The 26,637-nt window shown below is 44.0% G+C and overlaps 1 protein-coding gene across 1 annotated transcript in view; it reads right to left on the bottom strand.

The window, feature by feature from the left end:
• Positions 1–26,637, bottom strand: part of Ttc23l (tetratricopeptide repeat domain 23 like) — a 56,307-nt gene that overhangs the window by 28,923 nt on the left and 747 nt on the right. The window contains exons 2-6 of the mRNA XM_021208721.1: positions 19,537–19,723; positions 14,749–14,872; positions 6,769–6,925; positions 4,821–4,946; positions 1,709–1,886 (exon numbers count right to left, since the gene is read on the bottom strand). Of these exons, the coding sequence (XP_021064380.1) occupies positions 1,709–1,886; positions 4,821–4,946; positions 6,769–6,925; positions 14,749–14,872; positions 19,537–19,723 (772 nt within the window). The remainder of the gene's footprint in view (positions 1–1,708; positions 1,887–4,820; positions 4,947–6,768; positions 6,926–14,748; positions 14,873–19,536; positions 19,724–26,637) is intronic.

Below are 26,637 nucleotides of genomic sequence, written 5' to 3' on the forward strand. Positions count from 1 at the left end.
GTTAATCCTGCCAATCCATGAGCATGGGAGATCTTTCCATCTTCTGAGATCTTCTTCAATTTCTTTCTTTAGGGATTTGAAGTTCTTGTCATACAGGTCTTTCACTTCCTTAGTTAGATTGACCACACTTTTAAGAGATCCTCAAATTCAAAGTGCATGTCTTTCTCCGTAGGCAGTGACTCTGGCACCAGGGTGGAATGCTCTAATGCAGCGCTTCTCAAACCATGGGTCATGAATGACCCTTTCACAGGGGTTGCATATCAGATATTCCACATGTCAGATATTTATATTATGATTCATAACAGTAGCAAAATTACAGTTATGAAGTAGTAATGAAACAATCTTATGGTGGTGGGGGACACAACAACATGAGGAGCTGTGTTAAAGGAAGGATGAGAGCCACTGTCCCAGTGTCTCTCCCCATTGCCTGGTGTTCGGAATCTTGGCTTGTCAAATTGTTTGCCACATCTCTGCTTTGCTAGCTGGCTTTCCACACAGACTTCGGGACAGTGGTACTGCTTTTCTGGTGCAGCAAATCCCACATGTGAGGCAGCCTTTTATTATCCAGCAGAGAAATGTGAGTTTACTAACATTTTAAATGTGCATTTTAAATGGAAATGCCTTAAACGGTTTTCTTTTCCTTTTTTAAAATAGGGAACCAGTCATTCTTCTTCTTTTTTTTAAAGATCTATTTATTTATTTATTTATTTATTTATTTATTTATTTATTTATTATGAGTGCACTGTAGCTGTCTTCAGACACCAGAAGAGGGCATTGGGTCCCATTACAGATGGATGTGAGCCACCAAGTGGTTGCTGGGAATTGAATTTAGGGCCTCTGGAAGAGTAGTCAATGCTCTTAACCACTAAGCCATCTCTCCAGCCCCTTAAATGGTTTTCATAATGTAAGGCCTATGTTTTGGTTTGAGTATTTGTCAGTTAGTTATCTCCAAGTGAGATGAGCTGTTGTGACCTTAACCGTAGACTTGGAAATAAAAACCCATCTGCAATGACCTTAAAGGGCAACTGATACATTGTAAGAGACTATCATAGGTTTTCAATTAAAAGACCCCTGTGGTTTCTCCATCTCTCCTTCTCTCTCTCTCTCTCTCTCTCTCTCTCTCTCTCTCTCTCTCTCTCTCTCTCTCTGTAGGGTTTTGGTGTGTGTGTGTGTGTGTGTGTGTGTGTGTGTGTGTGTGTGTATGTATGCACGCGTGCACATGTACAGACACATGTGGAGGCCAGAAGGCTACTCTGTGGAACCTACTGTCCCATTCTGCTTTCACACGGGTTCCCGGGATTGAACTGTGGTCACCAGACTTCCATGGCAAATGCCTCTGAGCTCTCTCACCAGTCTGCCCTTTTTTTCTTCCTGGAGTCCAGCTCCTCTGTGTTTTCCTTCCCCCTTGGGATAGACATAAGCTTGGTTTCCTCCCAGCACTAACAAAGGCGAAAGGCCTAGGAGGGGATGTGGTATCTCCTGCTCAGCTCACATACGGTACATGTATGTTCACTAGAGTCAGAGGCCCCTGCTCAGGATTTTTAGGTTGGAGACTGTTGTATGGGACTGGGGAAGAATTGAGGTAAACATGGAACCAATTCTGCCCCCTTAAGATGTTAGGGTTAAAATAAGGGACGAACCTCAATCCCTTGTTATGAGAAGCAACAGGACCCGGAGCCGAACAAGACCACCCTGCCAAAGAACCAACCTGCTGCAGGTACTGGATGGCCTGTTTGTGGTTCTTCCTCAGCTGCTCAATCTGAGCAATTTCTTCGTACAAACTAATCAGATCTGACGTGTCGTGACCCTTGTCGAGGATTACACTGCAGATCGCCTTCTCAAAGTACGCCAGAGCTAGGTTCATCCTGTGCATAGCCAAGGAGGCTCTGCGAGACAAAGAAACAAAGGTGGGAAGTCACTCAGAGGTCACCCACTCTGTGGACACATATGGAATTAATTCCAGGAAGTAAAGAACTTGTCTTCATAGGCCATCATCTGGACAACCGGCTCAAGATCCAGGCTCGCTATAAAGAAACAGCCATTACCCTGAATTTTGCCCACAGACTACCACCATTGGCTTAACCCGTGGATATGGTTTATTCTTGTATTATTTCTATCGAATGCACACGGGAAAAAAATGTCACTCAGAAATGGCTAATATGGGATAATTTACCCATAAGTGTAGACTGTGGATCTTGTAATGTTAAGAACAGTCTTCAGTGAAGGTAGGGTGAAGCCCCAGCCCCAGTGACAAGCGGAAAGCTTGTGCCTGACAGTGCCTGACAGAAAGCTTGCCTCTGTGTGAGTCTGACAGTGCACACATATTTTACACTCCGTCGTAGGTTTACCTGGGAGACTCATGACTGGCAGAACTAGCAGGTATGCGTGTCAGGCTGTGACTATGGAATTAGAAGGCGTGCACAAGCATGCTATGCACCTCTTCTGGCTCACTAGCAGACAACTTTTTTGTTGTTGTTGTTGTTGTTGTTCAGGTCAGACTGGAAGCTTCTCTCTTGGGGCATATCCTGATCCACAAAATTAGGCCCCCATGGAGACTTCTCTAGGATTGTCTTTTATTACCCAGACGTTCTCTTTATCACAATAGAAGACACTAAGACCCTGTAATACTCAGCCTGAGACCACCTATCAGCCAAAAGAAAAAAACAAAAATAAATAAATAAATTAAAAAAAAAAAAAAAAGGGTGTCTGAAGAGTTCCAGAGAGCACAGCCTAGGTTAGGAACCGGAGAGCTAAGACTGTAGAGGTCACGAGGCTCTGAAAACTGGTACTGTAAGACCTTCAAGCCTGGTCGAGAAGGGGAGCTGGAGCACCGTCAGTGTTTAAGGCTGAGGTTCCTAGCTCCCGAGGCTCGAGGCTCGGGAGATGAACTACCATCTGCTGAAGGTTGACGGAGCTCAAAATCTAAAGCAGTACGAGTCTGCCCGAGCATCTAGAGCTACCAACTACTCGCTTCTAAAACCACGAGACTAGCTGTTACAGCTTAAAGTCTTTAGATTTTTAAAAAAAAGAAAAAGAAAAAGAAAAAAAAAGTCTTTAGGTTTGTGAACCCCCAAAACTCTGGGCTAAATATGATGGCCCACGCCTGTATTTCCAGCACTCATGAGGCAGGGGCAGGAGGATTATTGTATATTTGAGGGCAACCTAGGCAACAGAGTTGAGATCTTATCCCAATTGAAAATAATAATAATAATAATAATAATAATAATAATAATAAAGGACTCTGGGTTTCATATTTGTGATTTGCACCTGAAGAGAGCAAGAGGCCTATGAGCCAGCCATTTCTGGAAGACTTTTCTTCTGAACATGAGAGTGAGTAACCCAGAGCAGTGGCTGTCTGTCTGTCTGTCCATTCTTTGTCACAGCCATTTCTTCTATCAAGCAGATCAGTTTTCTTTTAACCAAAGGCGTTTCCCTTACTCTTCAGACATCAAGAATGGGAGGCTCCCACCAAGAGCTATGAGAGAGATGTTAGGAAGCTGCTTGGCCTGAGTGATCTCGCCTTATTGTCTCCACCCTTCAGGGGGAGAAGGCATTATGTGGTATTTGTCTTTACTGTATACTTGATCCATATCAAACACAGCAGCAAGGTGCAGAGAATTAGCTATGAATTTAGATGTCTCAGTGAGAAGCCAAGCGCTTCAACTTGCTCTCTCACCTCAGTATTCCTGTGCCCTGTTTTCTTCTCGGTAAAATAAAAATAGTCAGGATGCCCATTCTTATAGGTTATAGCAAGAACCAAATGGGATACAGTTTCAAAGCACTCAGAACAGGGTGTGGTGTGTGATTAAAAAACCTAGAAGGCATTGTAACACTTAGCATGTACACAAACAGATACTCAAAGCTTGCGACATGAATAGGCAAAGCACACGCAAGGACTGGTTGTGAGAAAGAAACACAGCTTCGTTTCACGGAGGGCAGAAGCCTCCGAGCGCGGCCCCTCTGTGACAGCAGGAGACATTCACCAGATTCTAGCCATGGCCCTATGGACTTGTCAACAGTCGGATTTTGTTGAGAACATTCCACCATGTCCCCGCCGTGTCCCACTTGCCTTCGAGATTCGTGTGTTCCTAGGAGGCAGATGTGACGCCTGGTTTTCATTTACTTACCATTTGGTCATCCGACCTACCGTGCCAAGTACTTAGGGGCTTAGGAAAGAGATTCCTTTCAAGGTTGTGAAGATATTTGAAAAATCTGGGGAACAGTAAACTCTCCTTATTTCTTTTTCCTGATAATCTGATGGGCCCACTTTCCTTTCTAAATACTCGGTTCTCAGCGGATCCTTAACTCAAAACAGTTTTAAGTCTTGTTCTGGCTCGAACAAATCCCGTGGAATTTGTTTCTACACAGAACACAGCTTTCCTTTAAAAAAAAAATGCACGCCTGTACATTGCTCTGATAGTCTCCAATTAAACGTCTTAAGTGTTCGTTTCTTATCTGTTAGGATGCCACATTTGATGATAAAAGTTAGAGGCCACTGAGAAAAATAATCAATCCCAACATAATGTAGAGTGTGTGTGTATGTGTGTGTGTGTGTGTGTGTGTGTGTGTGTGTGTATGTGTGTGTGTGTGTCTGAGTGTGTGTGTCTGTGTATGTGTGTGTGTGTATGTTCAGATCTCAGATCTAATATGCAAAAGTTAAGTTTCCTTAAACCACTGGTTCTCAGCCTTCCTAATGCTGCAACTTTAATACAGTTCCTCATGTTGTGATCTAAACACAACCCCCTTTTATCAAGCCACAGACCAGAAAGAACCCCAGATCTCATTCATGAAAGTTTCTGCTTATTTATGGCTGATCTCACCTCCCCAACGCAATGGTTAGGTCTTTCTCCGAGACTTGGATTCCACAGATGTTACCGTTGTTTAATTCTTTCAGTTCCTTCATATTTCTCTCTGCTTTCTGCAGGTGGATGTAGGCCTGTTTGCCAGTGAAACAGTCAAGGGTGATGCCAGACACATTAACTGCCACTATACAGACTTAGTAACCTATAAGCTAACAAAAGTGACCCTTGGGAAAACAAGGCAGTGTTTGCAAATGGGCATTTCACTGCGTTCTCTACTCTCCATGTGTATGTCATCAAGAAGGGAGAATTGTCTGGAAAAGAACAAGGCCTTGGGTTTCCTTCGGTGGCTGCCTGAGTCCAGGTCTGGGGCGGTGAGTGTCTGTAGGACTCAACAGAAACTGTAAATTATACTAGATTTCCTTTAACAACATCGACTGCTGGACAACGATTATTCATTTTAACCAAATTGTTTCACAGTGGTGGGAAAGGAGAAGAACTAGTTAAGCTGAAAGGGACTTTTTGGATCATTTAGAAAATCCAAGAAAAGCAGGTTTTTGGCCAGAGGCAAATAGCAGGGGAAAAAGTCCCCTTAATTCCCAAACATCCTTCCATTTCCCGAATTTCAGCCTCTCCCCTGTAAGGGCGTAACATCGGAGGACCACATATAGCATAACTGATAGAGAGGCGGGTGTGTAGAGGGGGAGAGATGGGTGCTGCTGACCTCAGAATGCTCAAGACTATTCAGGAACTGTAGTCCCTTTCCACCTTCCAAGTGGGGGAGAATATACACAAAGACCAAACCCACAGGTTTCTTGAGGATAGGCATTGGTATTATGTCTCTCTCTGGTGTCCTGAAAGGTCTGCATGGCACGTGCTTGTACGCTAGGGTGACATTGCTGGGAGATTGTGGAGCCTGCACAAGTGGGATCTGGTCATGGGCAGAAGGCCTTGATGACTACAGAGGGAGTCCAGCACCTTCCTCTTTCTCTTTCTGAGTGCCCTGTCTGCATGTACACTTGCGTGCCAGAAGTGGGCATCAGATCCCCTGATGGCAAGTCATGATTTCTACCATGTGGCTGCTGGGAACTGAACTCAGGACCTCTGGAAGAACAGTCAGTGTTCTTAACCACTGAGCCATCTCTCCAGCCTCATCTGTGTTTCTCACCTCTTCCCTGGCTATGAGCAAATTGTTCTGCTTAATCAGTCACTCCTGCCACAATACTCTCTGCTATAGGCCCCAAAGCAGAGGAACCATCAGATTTCCTACTAGAACTTCTACAACTATCATCAGAAATAAATTGTATCATCTCAGGAGATTCAGATATATATATATATATATATATATATATATGAGGGTCCCTTTCTAGAGCTGTGGAGAGAGCTTCCTTGGTCCATTTTCTTGGCTTCTGGTTTCACAAGTGATAGTCTCAATAGCATTTAAAAAAAAAATGATTAGATGATCAAGAACCCATTAAGCCACTGGGTCCTGCTAGACAGTTGACAGTGGGTTTCAAGCATCTCAAGGGACAGAAGTACCCTAGACCTAGCAAGCCAAGATCACCAGGAAGGAACCATCTAGTACGTGTTCATAAAGTTGCCCAGGGAATTACAATGGATGGGCGCTATTTTGCTCAAGAATGCCTTAAGTCACCATCCATTCTCTCCAGTCCTATACTGTGACCACCACTACCACTTACATATGCACTGTGAGTGATGACTTTTGAGGGTTCCATGCAAAGCCCACCAGCCTGGCAACGCACCGACTGGCTATGGGGTGTGTTGCTAGGGCTAGTGCGATCTCTTCCTTGCCTCAACTCCGGGTTTATAGGAACAGACACAAAAATAAAATGCACACCTCTTTAGGTGGACAAGCAGCTTATGGAGGGCCAGTTCCATGTCCCACCCTCCCTTCTGGCCAGTGGTCTGTCACCTTGATCGCCAGATCCACTCGGGAAAGAAAGGATATTGGTTTTGTAGGAGCCAGGCTACCCCCAGAGTATAGTAGAGTCTGACCAGAGTTTCCAGGATTTCCTTCTTGTCCTTGTCTGAGGTTGTGTTTCGCTTCCAGGTCAGCAGTGTGTTCCTGGCCTTCTCCGCATGTTTCTTGGCCTGAGCTGGGAGGCCTGAGGAAGTTAGAGAGGGGGGTATCAAGAAAAGAAGACATCATTACCTAAGGCATGTTCCAGTCAAAGGCATCCCTGAAAGAGCAGAAGGTAGACAGCGTGGATGTCAGGTATTGCTCCTATTGTGAACCACAAAATTTGGAGTATTTATACAGAATAGTTCCCGGGATCTAACCTAGGCCTAGTAGGCTGGATTCTCTAGAACAGGTCCAGGAAACTCTATTCTGGACTCCGTAAATGGTCTTTATGCAGCTTTCCCCAGATTGACCTGCAAATCCCAATTTGAAAACCACTAACTTCCGGGGACAGGAGCTGAGTGACTCCTTCACAATTCTGCTGAAAAACGCCTTGTGACCTTTTCAACTTTGCAAAGCTTCTCCATCCTCCAAATGGCAAATGACACTCCTTATGAAAGCTGCCCCCGAGCAAGCAACACGGACACACACAGGGCTAGTTTTCAAGCTTTCTGGAAAACACATTCTATAAATACAAGGTTTTAGGGATGTAATTACTTCCATCTGAGATTTCTTTTTGTCCAATCCAAGATGAAGCTGGCCATACTAATTGGTCACAAACACACACAAGCATCCAGTTTCTAAGTGCAGTGAGGCCCCTCACTAGGGAGACACAGGCAATGCCAAACCCCAGCCAGGCAGAACTGGTGAGGGGGGGGTCTTGTTTTCTAAGGGAAATGGTCTTCCTGAGAATTTTTCTAAGCTATCTGAGCAGTCGACAGAGGTAGACGGTAGACTAGAGAACACCGGCCATTGGACTACTGCCTCATCGACAACCCTAACTCGCATCTTTCCCGTTTCCTAATGGGAAAAGGAAAAGGCCATTTGACTTGCAAACAAGGACTCTGCTCATTTTACCCCTCTCCGCAGGCATCTAGGGCTGGTAAACATCCTCACGCCTGCCAAGTGGGCCTCTCCTGACCCTGATCCTCACTTCATACTGCTGGCTCACGCCTAAAAGCTTGCTCTCCCTTTGGTCTTGGAGCATAGTGTCACAGCATGGGCTCAACTCATTTTTCAACAAGGGTAATTGGAAAGGAGTGGCTTAGGTGCCTGCAGCCCTCATGTGGTCTAAATATGTAAGACCTCCTTAGTGAGCTACAAGGAGAGGAACAAAGTCGTCCCTGGACCAGGGACGACTCTAAGCTCCATTTTCCATTGTGGAGCTTGCTCATCCCTGTTCCTCTAACTACCCTCCCAGGTCAGGAATGGCACCATCCTTATGCCTCTGCACTTAACGGTGGATAAATGAGGTAAACATCAGAGTGCCTGCAGGAGTCTGAGTCTGTGGTGACAGGGAAGTGGTGAACAGTGAAACAGTGTCAAAGTTGTCCACTCAGCATATCATTCTGTTTTGCTGTAGGCAGGTATTTTCTGATGTCTCTCCTTTTCTCTCCCTCTCCCTGCCCACTCCGCCCCTCCGCTCTTTGTTTTTGTTTTGAGACAGGGTTTCTCTGCATAGCCCTGTTTTCCCGACTCACTCTGTAGACTTTGAATTCAGGGATCTACCTTCCTTGGCTTCCCCAGGCTGGGATTAGAGGTGTGTGCCACAATGTCTCTTAATGCCTCTGATGTCTCTTAACATGACTCAGGCCAGAGGAAATCTGCTCAGAGTGACCCTGTCCTTTTGTGGTCACTATTGTCACTTGAAAGTAGTTAACTTTTCTCGTCTTTTTCTGTTTAAGAAGTTATGATAAAATCAGAGACCAATGTCAACGGTCAGATGTCCTAGAACTACATGTGGCCTTGAACAAATTATTTGGTTTACCCGTGTCTCAAGCTTTACCTCCCTAAAAGATGCTAATGAGAACATCTTCCATCTTATTTTGACCTCAAGGATAAATTTAATCCATGAGAAAAGATTCGGTGGTACTGGGATTGAGTCTGGATTCATATTTACCGCTATTCTTCCCAGAGTCAGTTTCTCTTAGTGGGTAATTTATTGCATGTGTCTTAAGTTTGGTTATTTCTCATGGTCATGCCCAGAGCCTCTCTCAACTGCAAGCTCACTTGAAGCTGCAGTTATGCTTGCTTCCTGCAGGTCTAGACCGCCTGCAGGAGGATCTGCTTGTTTGTTTATTGTTATTTGGCTTTGCTTTAAATCATCCTCAGTTGTGTCTGTACCAGGTTTTTTTGCTTGTTTGTTTGTTTTGTTTTTTCTAATTAGAGAAAACAGGGCTCATGAGTGCTACTCTTTCTGGCTTTATAACACTTAAAACAGAGCTATGAATACCTGAACAGTTCCCAATTCCAACAAATGTACTCATTAATTTATTGTCCTGTTAACAATAAGCGAAATAGCAAGAAATCGTTTGTCCACCTACCATATGCTCCTTCCTGGGGACCTGGAAACAGCTCATCCTCAGGTGCCAGACAACCCTAGTGTTCTCTGCCTGCCCTTTCTCGGCTGCTGCATCACCAAACTCTTTGGAATTACTCCTCAGGGCACTTGGAAACAGAGTTTCACCTCTGGCATCCTTAACTTTAACGCATCGAGCAGCAGCCACCTACACATTCTGCTTTAAGCAGGTTTCAGCCTCCCTTATGGATCCCATCCAATCCATTAGTTCATTGACTGATTGAATAGGGTTTCACTATGTACCCCACAATGGCTTTGGCCTAGTGACCCCCCTGCCTCAGTCTCCCAAGTTGAGACTACTGTTATGTGTCACTGCACCCAGCTAGCCCATGTTTAAAAATCCTTCCTGGGGTGGTTTAAATGTGAATGGCCCCATGTAGACTCATATATTTGAGTACTTGACCACCAGGGAGTGTGGCATTACTTGAGAGGAATTAAGAGGTAAGGCCTTGTGAGAGTAGCGGTGGCCATGTTGGAGGAAGTGTGTCACTGGGGTTGGGCTTTGGGTTTTCAAATGCCCAAGCCAGTCCCTGTGTCTCTTTCCTCTTCTGTGGATCCAGATGTGGACTCTCAGATTCTTCTCCAGCAACATGCCTTCCTGCACATCACCATGCTCTCCTCCAAAATGACAATGGACTAAACTTTTGAAACTGTAAGCAAGCCCCAATCCAATACCTTTCTTTCAAAATAATAATAATAATAATTAGTTACCATGACCACTCTTCACAGATCACTGAGAAAGACACTTCCAATACTCTTTCCCAACTTGCTCCCTCTGCCTAAAATATTACTGTCTCTCTTTCTTTTATAAAACAAGATGTCTTCTTCCTCCCCCTCCTCAACCTCCTCCTCCTCCTCAGTCTCCTCCTGCTGCTGACATTTTTTAGCTATCCTTCCTATCTCCCTTTACCTCTTTCAATACACAGTATACATAGTGCCTAGTCCAGCAGGCATGGCAGCAAACGCCTGCCATTTCAGCACCCAGAAGGGCTTAGATAAGAGGATTATGGGTTTGAGGCTAGCCTGGTCTACATAATGAAGCACTGTCTCAAAACCAATCAAACTAAACCAACATTAGAGAACATACAGTTTAACCCCTGGTCCCTGGTCCTTGAATTTATCTCTGGAATCTCTCTTTTGCTGCAATTACTGTGTAGCAACTGCTCTCAGCTATCCAAAATCCTAACAAATAATCAAATCACAGTTTCTTAGTTCCCACCCTGCTATAGCATTGGGAACCTTTGTTTACTTGATCCATTCTAACCAGTTCTTGCTAAGTCTTTCCCAAGGCCCTTCGTTCCCATTCATGAACATTCATGCATCTCAGCAATTTTATGAATTCCTGTAATTACAACCCTCCTTAGCTTCAATGCTTACAACATCCATACCTCTAGTCTAGTCTTAGTCTCAAATTGTCCTGATACTTATCATTCCTGCTCGATCCCCAATTTCTAACACCAACTAAGAAAGTAGTAGGTTTCCCTATTGCAATTCAAAATCAACACACCAAAGCCTGGACCCAGCTGGACTGGTAGTATGTGCCTTCAATCCCAGTAGTGAGAGGTGGACAGATCTCCCAGAGGGTGAGGCCAGTCAGGGCTATATAGTAAGACCCTGTCTCAAAAACAAACAAACAGGGGGCTGGAGAGATGACTCAGTGGTTAAGAGCACTGACTACTCTTTCAAAGGTCCTGAGTTCAATTCCCAGCAACCACATGGTGGCTCACAACCACCCATGATCAGATCTGATGCCCTCTTCTGGTGCATCTGAAGACAGCTACAGTGTACTTACATATAACAAATAAATAAATCTTAAAACAAACAAACAAACAACAACAACACCCCTTCCCCCTGATAATTCTAGTTCTCCTTTCATGACCTATTCATTAATGAAAATTGCATCTTTGGGATCAAGGTCACCTTTGGGAATTCACCTTTACTTTTGTCGTGGGTAGGAAGACAGGGTGTTATGTTACCCAGGGTAGGTAGCCTTGAACTTGCTCTGTGGTTTGGCTTGTGATCCACCATGCAGCTCGAGCTTCCTGGCTGCTGTGGGTTACAAGCACATGTGGCTGTGCCCTCGTATGCAATAATCATTTTCGGATAGATTATTTATTTCTATGATGGTAAAGCTAAAGCCAAGCTAGCACTTGGAAGATGGAGACAGAAGGATCAGGAGTTCAATATCATCCTCAACTCCAATGTTAAGTTGGAGGCCAGCCTAGGCTATAAAATACATCTTTAAAGAAAGTTAAAGGTCTATGAAGTGGCAAACATTGAGGACTCATTTCCAACCTATTTTCCTGTAATCACGAACACACTCTATTGTTTTTTTCTTTTCTTTCTCGTATACTTTGTCTATCTCCCTCTTATTTATGCAGAAAGAACTGAATTCTAATTGTGTACTTCACTGCGATTCCCGTTTCCCTAAAGATGCATTCAGATATTTCCCTGAGAGCTTATAGAGGCTCCTCATGCCCTTCAATAAATCATACCCCCTTTATGTTTGCATTCTTGTTCTCCATGGCAAATTCTTCTTTGTTTATCGTATTTCTGTGCCGTAAGCCATCTTCAAAAAAAAAAAATAGCCTTATCTATATGATCTAAGTGGGTACTTTGAAAAGATTCCTGGGAGTGGGACTTGATTTTAAAACGATGTTTTCCTCACAGCTTCCTGAATCCTTCCCTGTTCTCCCCATACAGTCTAGGTTTAGCTTTAGTATCGGATGCAGACGACCTAGAGTTTCCACTCGACTATCACTGTGGGATGAGTTTTGTGAGAGAGACGCTTTGATATTTTCATCAGCTTCCTGAAAACTCTCTGGCAGCCACCCTCGCCTCCTGTGTCAGCACAAAGGTCTTGGCCCGCATTTAAGAGCCACACTTTTATCTGTCCAACACATTCTCCTTTCCAAGTTCATCTGCCTGCTCTAAATCATGCATAGATAGGTTATTTTCCTGCTGTCTAAACAGATGCTGCACAATGCTCCATTAAGCCTTCACCTCTGCCCTGGTCTTTCATTTGAATATCACATCCCACAACTCACTTTCTTCTACCAGCCATACCCTATTCATTTCCTATATTCTTTCTTGAAAGCTCTCTCTCTCTCTCTCTCTCTCTCTCTCTCTCTCTCTCTCTCTCTCTCTCTCTCTCTCTCTCTGTCACACACACACACACACACACACACACACACACACACACACACACACCATCTACTACCACTTTCTGCCTCAGCCAGGAAATGACTTCACCCAACCTTTCCAAGGGCTTTTATTAGATTACACTGATCTTAAATGCCTGCTGTCATGGGTCTCTGGGTAGCTCACTTCACCTAAGGGTGTCTACACATTATAGTCTCAGCGTGCTCCTCCTGATATTTCTTTTGTATGTATACATTTCTCACAGACTGTTTAATAGTGGGCTGTTTACTGAGAGATCAGCCTTTGGGCTTGGCATCCCCATTCCAATGCAGGAACATCCACAGAGCGAAATGAAGAGAACGGGTCAGATCTCTATAAAACATGCCCATGTGCAGCCAGGTCTGAACACACTACATGGATGTTCCCTCCTTCCCTGCAGCAGGCAGATTCATATAGTCTGTCCATCTGTCCATTTTACAAGTAGTTATGGAATTAATAGCAACAGAAGTATCCCAGAAGGCCCTTTATGCTTATCAATGGTCTATGATATTGACAGCCTTGTTGTTTAGTCCACGGGCCAAACACTAGGAAAAGCTTAAGGGAGAGACGAGGTAAAAAACCATGGCTGAAATCTGAGATATGGGTCCCCTCCCCAAGAAAGGACACAATCAGTGTATTCTAGAAAAACTCTTGTTTGGGTGCCAGGGACTCAGGTTTCAAGTCTAGGAACTCCTTTGTTACTAGAAAATTCTCTCATCTAGAGAAACACAAACAAAACAAAACACTCCCCTTTACAGAAATTTTTTATTCTAACTTTTTATCCCAGATGTAGTTTTCTGCTCACGTAGCAGGAAGAACTGCGAATTTCAGAGAAAGGGCTATCGACGTGTTGTGAGTTCACGCCCTTACTTATTTAGACTCAGCTCTGAGTTGAATTGGAAAGGTAAAACTCAAAGTCAGTTTTTATGGCTGACAATACAAAGGGACATGGGACACACTTAATGTATAGCCTGACCACGGCTGTCTTCCACCCCCACCATAAGAAACAGCCTCTGGCGTTATTGTCAGATCAGACAACTCACCCTTTCTGGTTCATACTGTCTGTCTCCTCAAGTCTGAATTCTAGTCAGATAGTCTCTTGGGTAGTGACTGTGAATCCAGAGACAGAGCTCTTATCCATTATAGAGGCCCAACTTCCAATTCAGTCGGGTTCCCTGCCTTGACTACCCAACTGCCAGTGCGGAGACACACCACACTTCCTGTGGAAACGCTGTGTCCTCCCTGTGCTTCCAGGACACAGGCCTTCCATTTTGTTTTCTGCCTCCTCTGAGGCCCATTCCTAACGCTCTTGCCTCCTGATTTCATGTCATCTGCCCTCTTTCATCCTCTTTTCATATACTTTCTCTGATCAAGCTTGTCCAATCCGAGGGCTTCCACTGCTACTCTGGACTGCTCGCCCCCGACTCAACACTCTCCTAGCTGCTGATCTACTTTTCAGTGGCCAACTATCCTAGTTTGCTTTCCATCGTTGGCTGAACATCCTAACCAGAGGCACCATGGGGAGGAAAGTTTTATTCGGCTTTCAGGAAGCGCTCTCATCCTTTGGGTCTGAAGAGGGAGCGTACAATGTTCTGAATAAGGAGTTTCATAGAGAATGTCCACCTCCCAGTCCCACTCACCCTTGTTCCAGAAGTGCCTCAATCTGTTGAAGATTGAGCTCTTACTAAAGAGTTCTGAACTCAGAACTTTCCCTCAGGTTCCAGTTTCAGCAACTGGACCCCAGCTGGTAACCCGTGCCAGAACAGGGTAACTGTAAAGGGTTTCTCTGTGTAGTCATGGCTGTCCTGGAACTGTCTGTGAACCTCAAGGAGTAGACCAGGCAGCCTCAGAGATTTGTTGGCCTCTGCCTCATAGGTGTTGGGATTAAAGGTGTACACCATCATCACCACCTAGTGGCCTTCAAGGGATTGATGAGGACTAAAAAAATACTTCCTGGGCACATAGTGAATATTCAATAACTATTGTCATCATCATCTTTTCCCCCCTTCCCTTTCTCCCTCTTGCTCCAGCCTCACTTGCTCTGGCCCCTGCTCACTCCGGGCCCTGCTCGCTTTGGGTCACCATCATCATCTTTATTACTAAGGTACACTGTCTCCTTTGCCCATGGACTCCCCACATTCTCTTTATGCGGTGTGGTGTGGAGTTAAATGGAGGTCCTCCCAGTCATCCTAGTTCCCCTCCCCCCAGGGGATGACGCGGTTTGGCCTCACAGGCCAGCATGTCAAAATCTGGTTGGGGAAACCAAATACCTCTCAGTGTCAGGTAACCGTAAGCCAGGTTGGCTAAAGCCTGTGCACATTTCCAGTGTTCTTTCCCAAAAACAATCTGGGAGAGGATGAAACACCGAATCAGCTCCTTGTTTGCTTTGACGCTCTGCAAAGAGGGGAAAGGCATTTTAGGGACAGAAGACAGTCGGGAGCCCCACTAGAGGGTAGGATGGCATTGGCATGGCATTCTTGTTCCCTCTCATCACACCGAGTCTGCTTGGCTCCACCTCCTACGTGTACCCTAAAACCAAGTGCTTCTCCTCTCCACTTTGAGTCCCACTCCCATCTTTTATGTGACTCAACAGTACACTCTCCTAACTGCTGCCACCCTGGTCCTCCACGCTCTTCCAGTAGCCAGAGAGCTTCCTTTAGCACTTCGCCATGGAAGACTTTCATTACGGCTAGAGAGTGAGGCACACGGCTTCATCAGTTTCCTGTGTGTTGTACTGTCAGTCCTACGCAAGCCTAAACTCCTCCCTCTATAGCCTCACCTTCTATTACACTTTATAGAAGAAAGTCTATATTATTTCATCTATTAATATGTCTAAAAGATATGGGATTAGAAAGAACCATAAAATCATTGTCACCAAATGTTAGCAGTGATTTCTTAATATCAAATAGTGTTATAAACCTAATATTTTGAAGTTTTTGAGGATTTCTATTTTTGTTTGGTATTTCAGATAGTTTTGCTATGTAGCTCAGGCTGGCCTTAAAGTTATGATTCTCCTGCTTCTGCTTCCTGAGTGGTGAGTTCTACCATGCCTTTATTTTAAAAAAATTTTTTTTAAGTACAATTACTTTGTAAGTATTTGCCATGGTTGTCTATCAGACGATAATATTTGTCTGTCTTGTTTCCTGATGCTAACACATCTACATAGTTTCATTCATAAAAGAGTATAAGTAATAATTTCCTCATCCTCCATCTTTGCTTCCTCATATGTTAGCTGGAATACTTCTCTGCAATGCAGTTCCTCCGATGGCTGAGTACTGAAGGCACTGGCTGCCTAAGACGGAAAGTCTAGTGATCTAAGGTTTGATCTGCTGATCCCATATAAGAGTGGAAAGAGGACTGATTCTACAACACTGTCCTCTGCTCTCTAGACATGCACCATGACACATGCACATGTGTGTGTGTGTGTGCCTGCATGTCCACACACATACCCCATAGTGAAGTTTGTAATGGAAAGGCAGGGTACGTGGTCATTCTTTCTCTTTGCCTACCAACTTTCAGAATAAGTTCACTTGTTAGCATCCTCCAGGTGATCAAGTACTTTATTACAATTATTATAAGCTTAAGTGCTTTTGAACATTTTATGTGGCAACATAATCTTTTCAAAGTACATTTAGCTTATGTGGCTTTCCTGTATAAATTATCGTTTGTATTGTTAAATCCAAAATGTTTACCTTGGCCTGCACAGCTCTGCTCGGATGACCTACACTAATCTTGTGACCATACACTAACTTGCTTATTTCTCTACCCATCTCCTTTCTCACCTTTCTCCTGCTGCCACACACATACCACCCAGTTGACCCTGAATGGGGCAGAATAGCTTTCATTGTGGGGTCCCTGCTAGTGATGCCCTTTTGAGTACTTTGGCCTCTACACTTTTACTTTGTTCTCCTCACAGGCTATCCTTGGCTACCATTCTAAAAGTCACTCACCAATCCTTACCTGTCTTATTTTTAATCCAAAGTACCCCCATCTGATACTGCTGTTGGTTTGTTTACTATCTGTCTCCCTAAATAGACTATAACTTCCACAAGAAGTTTATTCCTGTTGGGCAGTCTTAGTCAGGGTTTCTATTCCTGCACAAACATCATGACCAAGAAGCAAGCTGGGGAGGAAAGGGTTTATTCAGCTTACACTTCCACATTGCTGTTCATCACCAAAGGAAGTCAGGACTGGAACTCAAGCAGGTCAGAAAGCAGGAGCTGATGCAGAGGCCATGGAGGGATGTTCTTTACTGGCTTGCCTCCCCTGGCTTGCTCAGCCTGCTCTCTTATAGAACCAAGACTACCAGCCCAGAGATGGCACCACCCACAAGGGGACCTCCCCCCTTGATCACTAATTGAGAAAATGCCTTACAACTGGATCTCGTGGAGGCATTTCCCCAACTGAAGCTCCTTTCTCTGTGATAACTCCAGCCTGTGTCAAGTTGACACACAGAACCAGCCAGTACAGGCATGATGACTTGCACCTTCAATCTCAGCCTTTAGGAGGTAGAGGCAGACGGATCTCTATGAGTTAAGGGTCAGTGTGTCTACATAGTGAGTTCCAGGGCAGCCAGAGCTATACAGTGAGACTCTGTCCGGGGAAGGGGGGGGAGGGAGAGAGTGTTTTTCCTTCACATTCATTGTTTCAAGTCTGTGCACTGAAGATGTCTATGTTCAGCATCCAATGAGTGGATCATCTTTTGTCATAAGGATAGAGTAAGGCAAAGAGCTCAGCAGAAAACTCTAGAAATGATGAAATGCATGTGTCGCCATGCATTTCAGTGACATGACATAGTCACCCACTGGCTACAGTGGTCAACAAATCCAGACATCAGTTCCCACGTGAAAGGGAGTACCGCGTCAAAGGATCTAGAGCTAGAGTTCTAGCACTATGGTGATACTTGCCAGCTGCGTGGTGCTTTGGGGACACTCACCCTAATCCCAGCTTCCTTTCCTGAAGTTTGGTAGCCTATACAGTCTGCCTAAAAGAGTTCTTGTAAGAAAATAATTAGGTCATGTTCGCATGATCCAAATTTGTTAAAAGTTATCAAATTATATTCCACTTAAAATAAAATAACACTGCATGTGGGTCCACAGACTGGCTCCCCCCTGGCTCCCCCTGGCTCCCCCTGGCTCCCCCTGGCTCCCCCCTGGCTCCCCCTGGCTCCCCCCTGGCTCCCACATTTTCTTCCTTACCCAGGTACTTCATCTGCATCTAATGATGCAAGCCACAGGCAAGGGGCATTCCCCAATACTTCAGAAATATCCAGTCAGCACTTTGAGGAGTTCATTATGTGCTAACCATAGCAAATATTAAGTTCTATTTTGAGTATAAAACAAAATTCCGGAACTCCCAGAAGCTCTGAATTAGACTGGCTGGTCACTCACAGTATGAATCATCCCATACACTCCTTGTCCCAGGGAAGAAGACACAACTATTGCATGTTTTAGAGGCCACCCCTCCACTGTGGCTTATGGCAGTTGCTTGTCCTTCAGTGCTGTGACTGTTGGATTGAGTGACATATAACTCCTACGATATAAATATTTCCATTATCTAAACTGGCTAAGTAAGGCTTTTCAAACCTTCAAAGCCTTCTGCTATGCTGGTTAATCCTTCTTGCCGACTTGATACAAATCTAGAGTTACACGGGAAGAGTGGCTCTCAACTGGGGACCACTTAGATCAGAGTGGCCTCTTCTACATGTCTGTGGAAAACTGTGGACAGAAAAGACCTAGGCAGGTGAGTCTGGAGTCTATAAGAAAGCTAGCTGGGCATGGAAGAGAGCCAAACTAGAAAGCATGTTTTCTCTATGGTTGCTGCCCGTGCTCCCTCTTGAGTTCCTGCCTCGCCTTCCTCCCAGTGATGGGCTGTTGCTTACAAGTGCAAGACAAAGAAACCTTTTCCTCCTTGTTGCTTTGGATCATGGTGCTTTTAACAGCAACAGAAAGCAAAGCCGGACACTGGCACAGTGTTGAAGGTGGTACTGTTTTGCTTACAGAACTGCTATTTCCAGAACGTGTGGGCGAACTGAGGAAGATCTAAGCTGTGGTGACTGTCTACTCAAAGTTCTCTGGACAGTTCTCAGAGGCAGGCTTACAGATCTCCGTTAGTGGCATCAGCATCATTAGCCTCTAAGGCCTTCTCAGCCTTCTCTGAGCCCTCTCGCTGTTTTCCTCACACAAGCATTAGAATCACTTTCCTTTGATCACAAATGGCTGAAAGTCAGCGTATGAACCTCTCTGTTGATAAATTACAGTCTGTAGCAGGCTGGTGGCTATGGCTTAATGAGGAAAGCCAATGTGTTGCTTTCTTAAGATCCTAGACTTTGGCCACGTTGTTTATACGTTTATTCAGAGATCTGGATTCCCGAGCCCTTGACTCGGGTTTAGAAATGCTTGCAGCCTTCACCTGGATACTCATCTGTGTTGCTTTTTGTTTCTCTCTTTTGATTTATGGTTCGTCCTATTGTGGCCATAGCATCCTACCTACAACAAGTGTCTCCTCGACCACCACCATTCTTGGCTCCCTGCTTCATTCTCCCGACCCTCTTCTTACCCAAGGATCATCTTGCAACCTTGATCTAGGATTAAAAGACTTTTCAAGTAACACTAATCCAGCGGCAACTGTATATGGCAAACATTGAATTTTTAGTTAAATGCTTGGTTAAAAGTTAAAAGCCTAAGCCTTCTTGTGAGGACCAGACAATGAAGAGAACTGGAGGGTAGGCTGGCTCCCAGAGTATCCTCAGCTATGTTCTCTCCTGGTTACAGCAACACATAATATTCTCCTCACAGGCTTCATCCTAGAGTAAAGGCGGGCTATCTGATACCCTATGCACACTTTCTTTTTTTTGGGGGGGGGGGTTCGAGACAGGATTTCTCTGTATAGCCCTGGCTGTCCTGGAACTCACTTTGTAGACCAGGCTGACCTCGAACTCAGAAATCCACCTGCCTCTGCCTCCCGAGTGCTGGGATTAAAGGCGTGCGCCACCACGCCCGGCTCTGTGCACACTTTCAAATGGCAACCTAAACCCAGTAAAGGTTTTGCGTGCTCACCATTTTGTTGTTAATGAATTGATTAATTTTCTTCTGGGACTGAGCTAACTTCTGTTTTGGAACAGACAGACAGTCAACGGTCATCCCCGCTTCCTGATCTGCATCAGTGTCTTCCTCAGTCTCTTCACAGTGACAGGTAGAGAAGAAGTCACCTGTTTCTTGTGCTGAGGTTCCAGTTTGCTGTGACCTGAAGGCGGCAGAGGAACATGGATCAGGGTTCTCAGACAGACAAGCCAGAGGATCAAGTGTCCACCACCGGGACAGTACAGTAACACACACTACTCTCAAGACCTAGCATCTAAGCCAGCAGCGTGGGAGCTCAAAGTAAACATTTGATAGACTTGTCATCTTGCATTAGAGTCACAGTTCCTCTGCTTGTAAAGCAGGTCACCTTACATAAGCCATTATGTAAATGACTTCTCTACAAATGTGGGTTAAAGTGTACACCTGCTTACTGCAATTACAAGGACCAACAGAGGCGATGCTCATAAATCACTGTTTCAGTGAACCATATTTTGCAAGTGCTTCCTTAATGTTCGCTATTATTTCTGCTATTGGCTCTGTGATTTGGTTTTTTTCATCTAAAACAATGAGACTGTTGAGTTAAAGGATCCTACAATTAAGATCCTGGCCATGCCAGACCCCCTCCCCCAGAGCTCCCAGGGACTGGACCACCAAACAAAGAGTACACATGGAGGGACCTATGGTGCTGGCTGCATATGTGGCAGAGGATGGCCTTGTTGGACACTAGTGAGAGGAGAGGCCCTTGGGCCTTGGGCCTGAGGATGTTCGATGTTCCAATGTAGGGGAATGTCAGGGTGGGAAGATGGGAGTGGGTGGGTGGGTGGGTGGGTGGTGGGGGAGCACCCTTATAGAGGCAGGGCGGGAGGAGGGAAAGGATAGGGGTTTTCCAAAGGGGAGACCTGGAAAGGGGAAAACATTTGAAATGTAGATAAAGAAAATTTTTAAAAAAGATGTGAGCTTCTTATGAAATCCATACTAAAAACAAAAAGATCCTGGCCATGAAAGGGATTGATACAGTAAACTGGGGGATGGGGACTAACATTTGCAGGCCAGCTGAGTTCATAGCTCCTCTTTCATATATCTCAAAACCATCAACCTGGAATTTGTAATTAACCAGAGAGAGTGCAGCTTTCAGCAAGAGAGAACCACCTGCTAGGTCAAGTGCAGACTGAGACACACGTGGCTCTTCTGTTGTGTTAGACATAGAAATCAATGTGGCAAGAAAGAACCAAGTTGCAAATGCTCTGGATACAACCATACGAATATTCACAGACAATCTAGATAACCACCTCTGACGGCAAAGCTGATAGCAGTTATGACGTGGGTAACGAGAAGTGTACACAGAGACAAACGCGAGGGTCCTAAGGTCGCCAGAAAAACGAGAGTGATCTGAGTAAACTGAATTCTGACATTTTAAGAGGAATAATACTTAGAAATGCCCCCCCCATAGGAATCATTTTTTGTATTCACAATGCTTTTAAGAGTCCTGGACACGGGACTGGAGAGATGGCTCAGCAGTTAAGAGCACTCACTGCTCTTCCAAAGGTCATGAGTTCAAATCCTAGCAATCACATGGTGGCTCACAGCCATCCTTAGTGAGATCTGATGCTCTCTTCTGTGGTATGTGAAGACAGCAACAGTGAACTTACATATGATGAATAAATAAATCTTTAAAAAAAACTTAAAAAAAAAAGAGTCTAGACACTGAAAACTTTTTAAAATAAAGTTTTTCTTGCTTAAGCAATTGTAGGGCTCTTGCCTATAATGCCAGGAGGCCCAAGCAGAATTAAGGGTTCAAGACCAGTATGGGCTCCAAAACAAGATTGTCTCAACAAAACAAAATAACAACAACAACAACACCACCAACAACAATAAAACGATCCTTTTACACTGACTACTTGGGTGATGTGTATTTCCTGTTCTCTTTAAAGGGGAGTTGAGGCAAGTATGACAGGAAAAGAAAGATCAAGTGTTATCTTTTATTCCAAGTTTTACATAGAGTTTTACAGAGTCTTCTTCCAAATGACATACCCAGAGACGAGGAGGCGTGCCAGGTCATGTGGATGGAGGAGCACTTCGTCAGGCCAGGGAGGACTGACCTTGCCTTAGATGAACATGCTTTCAGTAGACCATGAGAAAGGCTCGTGTTTGGAGGCAAGTGATGGAGTGGGCTCTCATCCGTCTACTGAATGCTCTACCTTCTTTCTGGACATGGCCTGGGCATCTGCTAGGAGATGTCTCTCAGAAGCAGTGACCAAAACATTCCACTTCAGCTCTATTTGTGTATCATCTGCACTTTAAGGGGATTCTCCGCTAGTAGGTTTTTCTGTGCCTTTTTCAAACTCTCTGTCAGGTTAGTTGTCCTTCTCCACGTGTCCTCCCCTACCTTGCCCTGCCATCTCCCTCCCTGTGCTCCCGTTAACCCTTCCTGTTCTGTTGCTTCCTTTACTACCACTGGGTTCTCTCTCCCCTTTCTCAAAAGCTCTTCCCCATGGCCTCTTACTAATTTCCTGACAGCTTTGGGTATTGCAAAGGAAACATACATCACTGAAGGTCCAAAGGTAATACCCACAAGTGAGAGGAAAACATATGACATCTGTACTTTCCCAGGTCTTGTTTACCTCACTCAGAAGGACTGTTTCCAATTCCACCCATTCACCTGTGCATCTCATAATACTCTTTTCTGAACAACTGAATAGCATCCCATTGTGTAAATGGACCACATTTTCATTATCAGTTTGCCAGCCAATAGACATCAAAGCCGTGTCCACTCCCTGGCTACTGTGAATAGAGCAGCAATAAACATCAATGAGCAGCTACCTCTGAAGTATGATCACATAGGTCCTACAGGTTATATGCATAAAGGAAGAATGGCTGGGTCATGTGGTAAGGAAAATGTAAATGGAGTTACCCTATAATGGGGTGACAAGGCTTTTACTAGACACAGCAGGCTAACAGAAATCCCAGGGTCATGAATGGGCTACTCCTTTTGGAGTTGTTGGTCAGTGAATTCCTGCAAACAGTATGGGCTATTGAGAATGGCCCCCATAGGCTCGTATATTTGAAGGTTAGTCCCTAGTTGATGAACTGTTTGGGAAGGATTACGAGGTGTGGCCTTGGAAAAGTTGTGTCACTGGGGCTAGGGGTAGGCTTTGAGGTTTCAAAACTCTATGTCATTGCCAGCTAGCTCTCTCTGCCTCATGGTGGTGGTCAAGATGCATACTCTTGGTTGCTGCCCCTGCACCATGCATGCCTGCCTACAGCCATGCTCCCTGCCATGATAGTCATGGACTCACCCTCTGAACCTGGAAAGCTCCCAGTAAACTCTTTTTAAGGTGCCTTAATCATTGACCAAAATCTCAGGGATCACTTCAGAAGTAAGAGTGGAAAGACTTTTAAGAGCCAGAGATAACAGATGACTACAACGAAAGCATTTGCTGGGCACAACAGGATGGCTGCATTTATGAACTCACAGCCATTGCAATAGCACATACAGGACCTGCACAAGCTCAACCCAGGCAAAAATCCCAGCATAGAGAGAGGATGTGGGCATGAAGTCTCAACCCTAGCTGAACTGCTATTGGCAGCTGAAGGTTTCTGGGAGAGGGAGTCCATTCTCTTTAAGGATGCCACTTCAGGGAATGGCTACACACCCAAGTACAACTTGGATTTGATATTGTTTTGTTGTTTGTTTAAAGAAGACAAAGTTGGGGCTGGTGAGATGGCTCAGCGGGTAAGAGCACCGACTGCTCTTCTGAAGGTCCTGAGTTCAAATCCCAGCAACCACATGGTGGCTCACAACCATCCGTAACTAGATCTGACGCCCTCTTCTGGAGTGTCTGAAGACAGCTACAGTGTACTTACATATAATAAATAAATAAATCTTAAAAAAAAAAAAAAAAAAGAAGACAAAGTTGGATGGGTAGGAAAGGGAGTTGAATATACATCGTAAGAATTCTCTAGGCACTAAAAAGACACTCCAAGGCGGTTGCAAAAATTTCTCGAAATTTCTATTAAAATTCAATTCACATTGTAGTCTGACTTATTCCTCCCTCACCAAACAATACCTCCCCACCCTTGCTTTTCCCCCCCCTGAGAGTCTTCTTGGCCTTCTAAAAGTCAATTCCTCTGAGGCTGAGGCTGAATTACACTTATTTCTCAAATCCTAATGCCTATCTAGCTCACAGTAAGTTCAAACAAATTGCTACACTGTGAACAAGAATGGGTATGAAAAACAACACGAGTCTTTGGAGTGTTTAAATACCAAGGAGTACTTGGGAAACCTGTGACAAGAGATTATGAACTCAGAACAGCTCATGGAAAGAATAGTTTCCACTCACGAGGAAATGTTCCTTAAGCTGCTTATTCCACGGACGTGGTACAGAAGTTAAATCCATGACTTCATGAAAGAGGTTACTAAGTATGGATGTTAAAAATTGTAAGCTCTAATACTTTTAATTAAGTCTTGAATGAGATGTGCTGAGATCAAGGCAGTCGTCTTCAACAATAATCTCTAAAAAACGTCAATCAATGAGGTCTTTGAAGGCGATATGAGAATAGCCCTGAGCTAGCTTTGAACATTCAGCTAAATAAAATAAAATAAAATTAAATTAAATTAAATTAAATTAAAAAGTTAGCAATTAAGACACGACATTTAAGATATCTCACAACAATTATTCATGACAATTGAGATATCTCATGACAATTATTCATGACAATTGAGGTATCTCACAAGAAAGAATAAAAGGAATAGCAAGTTGAATGAAATCTTCCTAGACTTGTAACACATTCTGTCGGTTGACATCATAAATATGAATCCTGATTGGTTTTATATATATATATATATATATATATATATATATATATATATATATTTAGGTTATCCCCATGATGCTAATTTGTGAACTCTATATTTTTATTTATTTATTTATTTATTATTTTCTTTATTTACATTCCAAATGCTATCCCAAAAGTTCCCTATATCCCACCCCTGCCCCTGCTCCCCTACCCACCCACTCCCATTACTTGGCCCTGGCCTTCCCCTGTGCTGGGTCATATAAAGTTTATAAGACCAAGGGGCCTCTCTTCCCAATGATGGCTGATTAGGCCATCTTCTGCTACATATGCAGCTAGAGACACGAGCTCAGGGGATACTGGTTAGTTCATATTGTTGTTGGTGAACTCTATATTTTAAAAAGGTTTATTTATCTTTATTTTATGAGTGTTTTGCTTGTACGTATGTCAGTGCACCTTGGACACACATGTGGAGGTCAGAAGAGGGTTTGGATCTCCTGGCTGAAGTTACAGACATTAGCTGTCCCATGGGAGCCACGAATTGAACTCTAGTCCTTTGGAAGCAAAGAGTGTGCGCTTAACTTCTGAGATAGCTCTTGAGCTTTAGAACACTACATTTTTTAAAGTCCATTTTTTTTTACAGTTCTATAACATTTAACTTTAGTTGACAATGTATTATATAATCTCTCTCCAATGAGATAACCACTAGCCACAGGTGGCTATTATGAGCGGGAAATATGTCTAGTGAGCCTTCATATCGTCTCAAAAATGGGAAAATAGGCTAAATTTTTATGACTCACTATGAAAAAAAACACTATAAAATATTCAACAGTTGTATAGAGTATCTTAAGTATACTGAAATATGACAGCATTAAAGTTAGATACACTTATTTCTGTCCACGTTTTATTATGTCTATCAGAAAAGTTTAAAGGATAGAAGTGGTGAATAGCCTTTGTTCCCGCTGTATGTCTACACGAGGGCCATGGCACACAGCAGGGTTCTCATTTAAGGCTGATTCTGCCCCCTGGGTGTATTTGGCAGAATTTTTGACTCTAACCAGGCAGTGAGTGCTACTGGCATCTAGTGGGTAAAAGGCAAAGTATGCTTCGAAACCTCCCAAACAAAGAGTTTTCTGAGTCCAAATGTCAATAGTGCCAAGAGTAAGAGATCCCCATGTAGAGAAATGGTTAATGGTTAAAAAATAGACCACCTCTATTAAATGCCACTAACTAGCTGCTCAACTTCGGGCAAACTGCTCCATTCCCTTTGATTTATAGTTAGCTGCTATATAATGCGGCCCTGATGTTGTGAGGGGAGAGGCACAGGGGATCTACTCAATAAGGATTACTCAGTAGGACATAAGAGGTTTTAGTAGGACTTGCTAAAAGCACTCACTGCTCTTCCAGAAGAGACAAGCTCAGTTCCCAGAATTCATGTCAGGCTGTTTACAACTCTCTGTAACTTCAGCACCGGAGTATCCAGCATCCTCTTTTGGCATCCACAGGCATCCATTCCTCTTTCATTCACATCCCTGCCCCGCTCCGCACAAGACGTAATTTAAAATAGTAAAAATAAATCTAAAACTGATTTTATTTGTCCATTTCCTCTTTACTTCATGATATCTTACTCACTGGGTTTGTTATGGTTTTTTTGTTTTTTGTTTTCCTCACTGGCTTTACTAGAGTTGCTATGCTTTATTTTTGTAAGCCTGAACATCTTCCTAAATTAGAAAAAAAAAAAAAATCACCCCTCTTTGAGAGGTTGTCAACACAACTGGATGCTATTCCATAATATTATTAACATACAGCCCAGCTGTGGACCTTTCTCTTTTGTGGAAAGTGCGAGCAAAGCTCTTGACTCAGGGCTTTCCTTAAAATGGGAAGCCCTACTCTTTCTGGCCAGTGAGCGGCATCATGTCAAAGCACTGCCGGTACTTACAGATGGAAGCAGAAGTCCCAGTCGGTGTCATTGCTAACAGTTGGAATGCAGATGGGGTTGGCTTGCATCTTCCTACCAAGAGTCACGTGTGAGGTAAGCTTTGGGGGAAAGGGCTGACTTCTGTTCTAATTGCCCTCCGGTGGACGCTACTGACTTAAAACTAAAACTGCTAAATATAAATTTACAAATAGGCTCTGCAGACCCATGTTTAGAGACGCCTGAGAAGAATCGAAGGTGCTTATCAGGGTCAGGTTTATTTTCCCTAACTTCTACTCTATATTACATCTCCAACGTTCTTTTAAAAGCATTTCTTAAACGACACATCTCTTACATTTACTGGGTCA

The sequence above is a fragment of the Mus pahari genome, chromosome 11 (assembly GCF_900095145.1).
Source record: "Mus pahari chromosome 11, PAHARI_EIJ_v1.1, whole genome shotgun sequence".
Taxonomy (NCBI): Eukaryota; Metazoa; Chordata; class Mammalia; order Rodentia; family Muridae; genus Mus; species Mus pahari.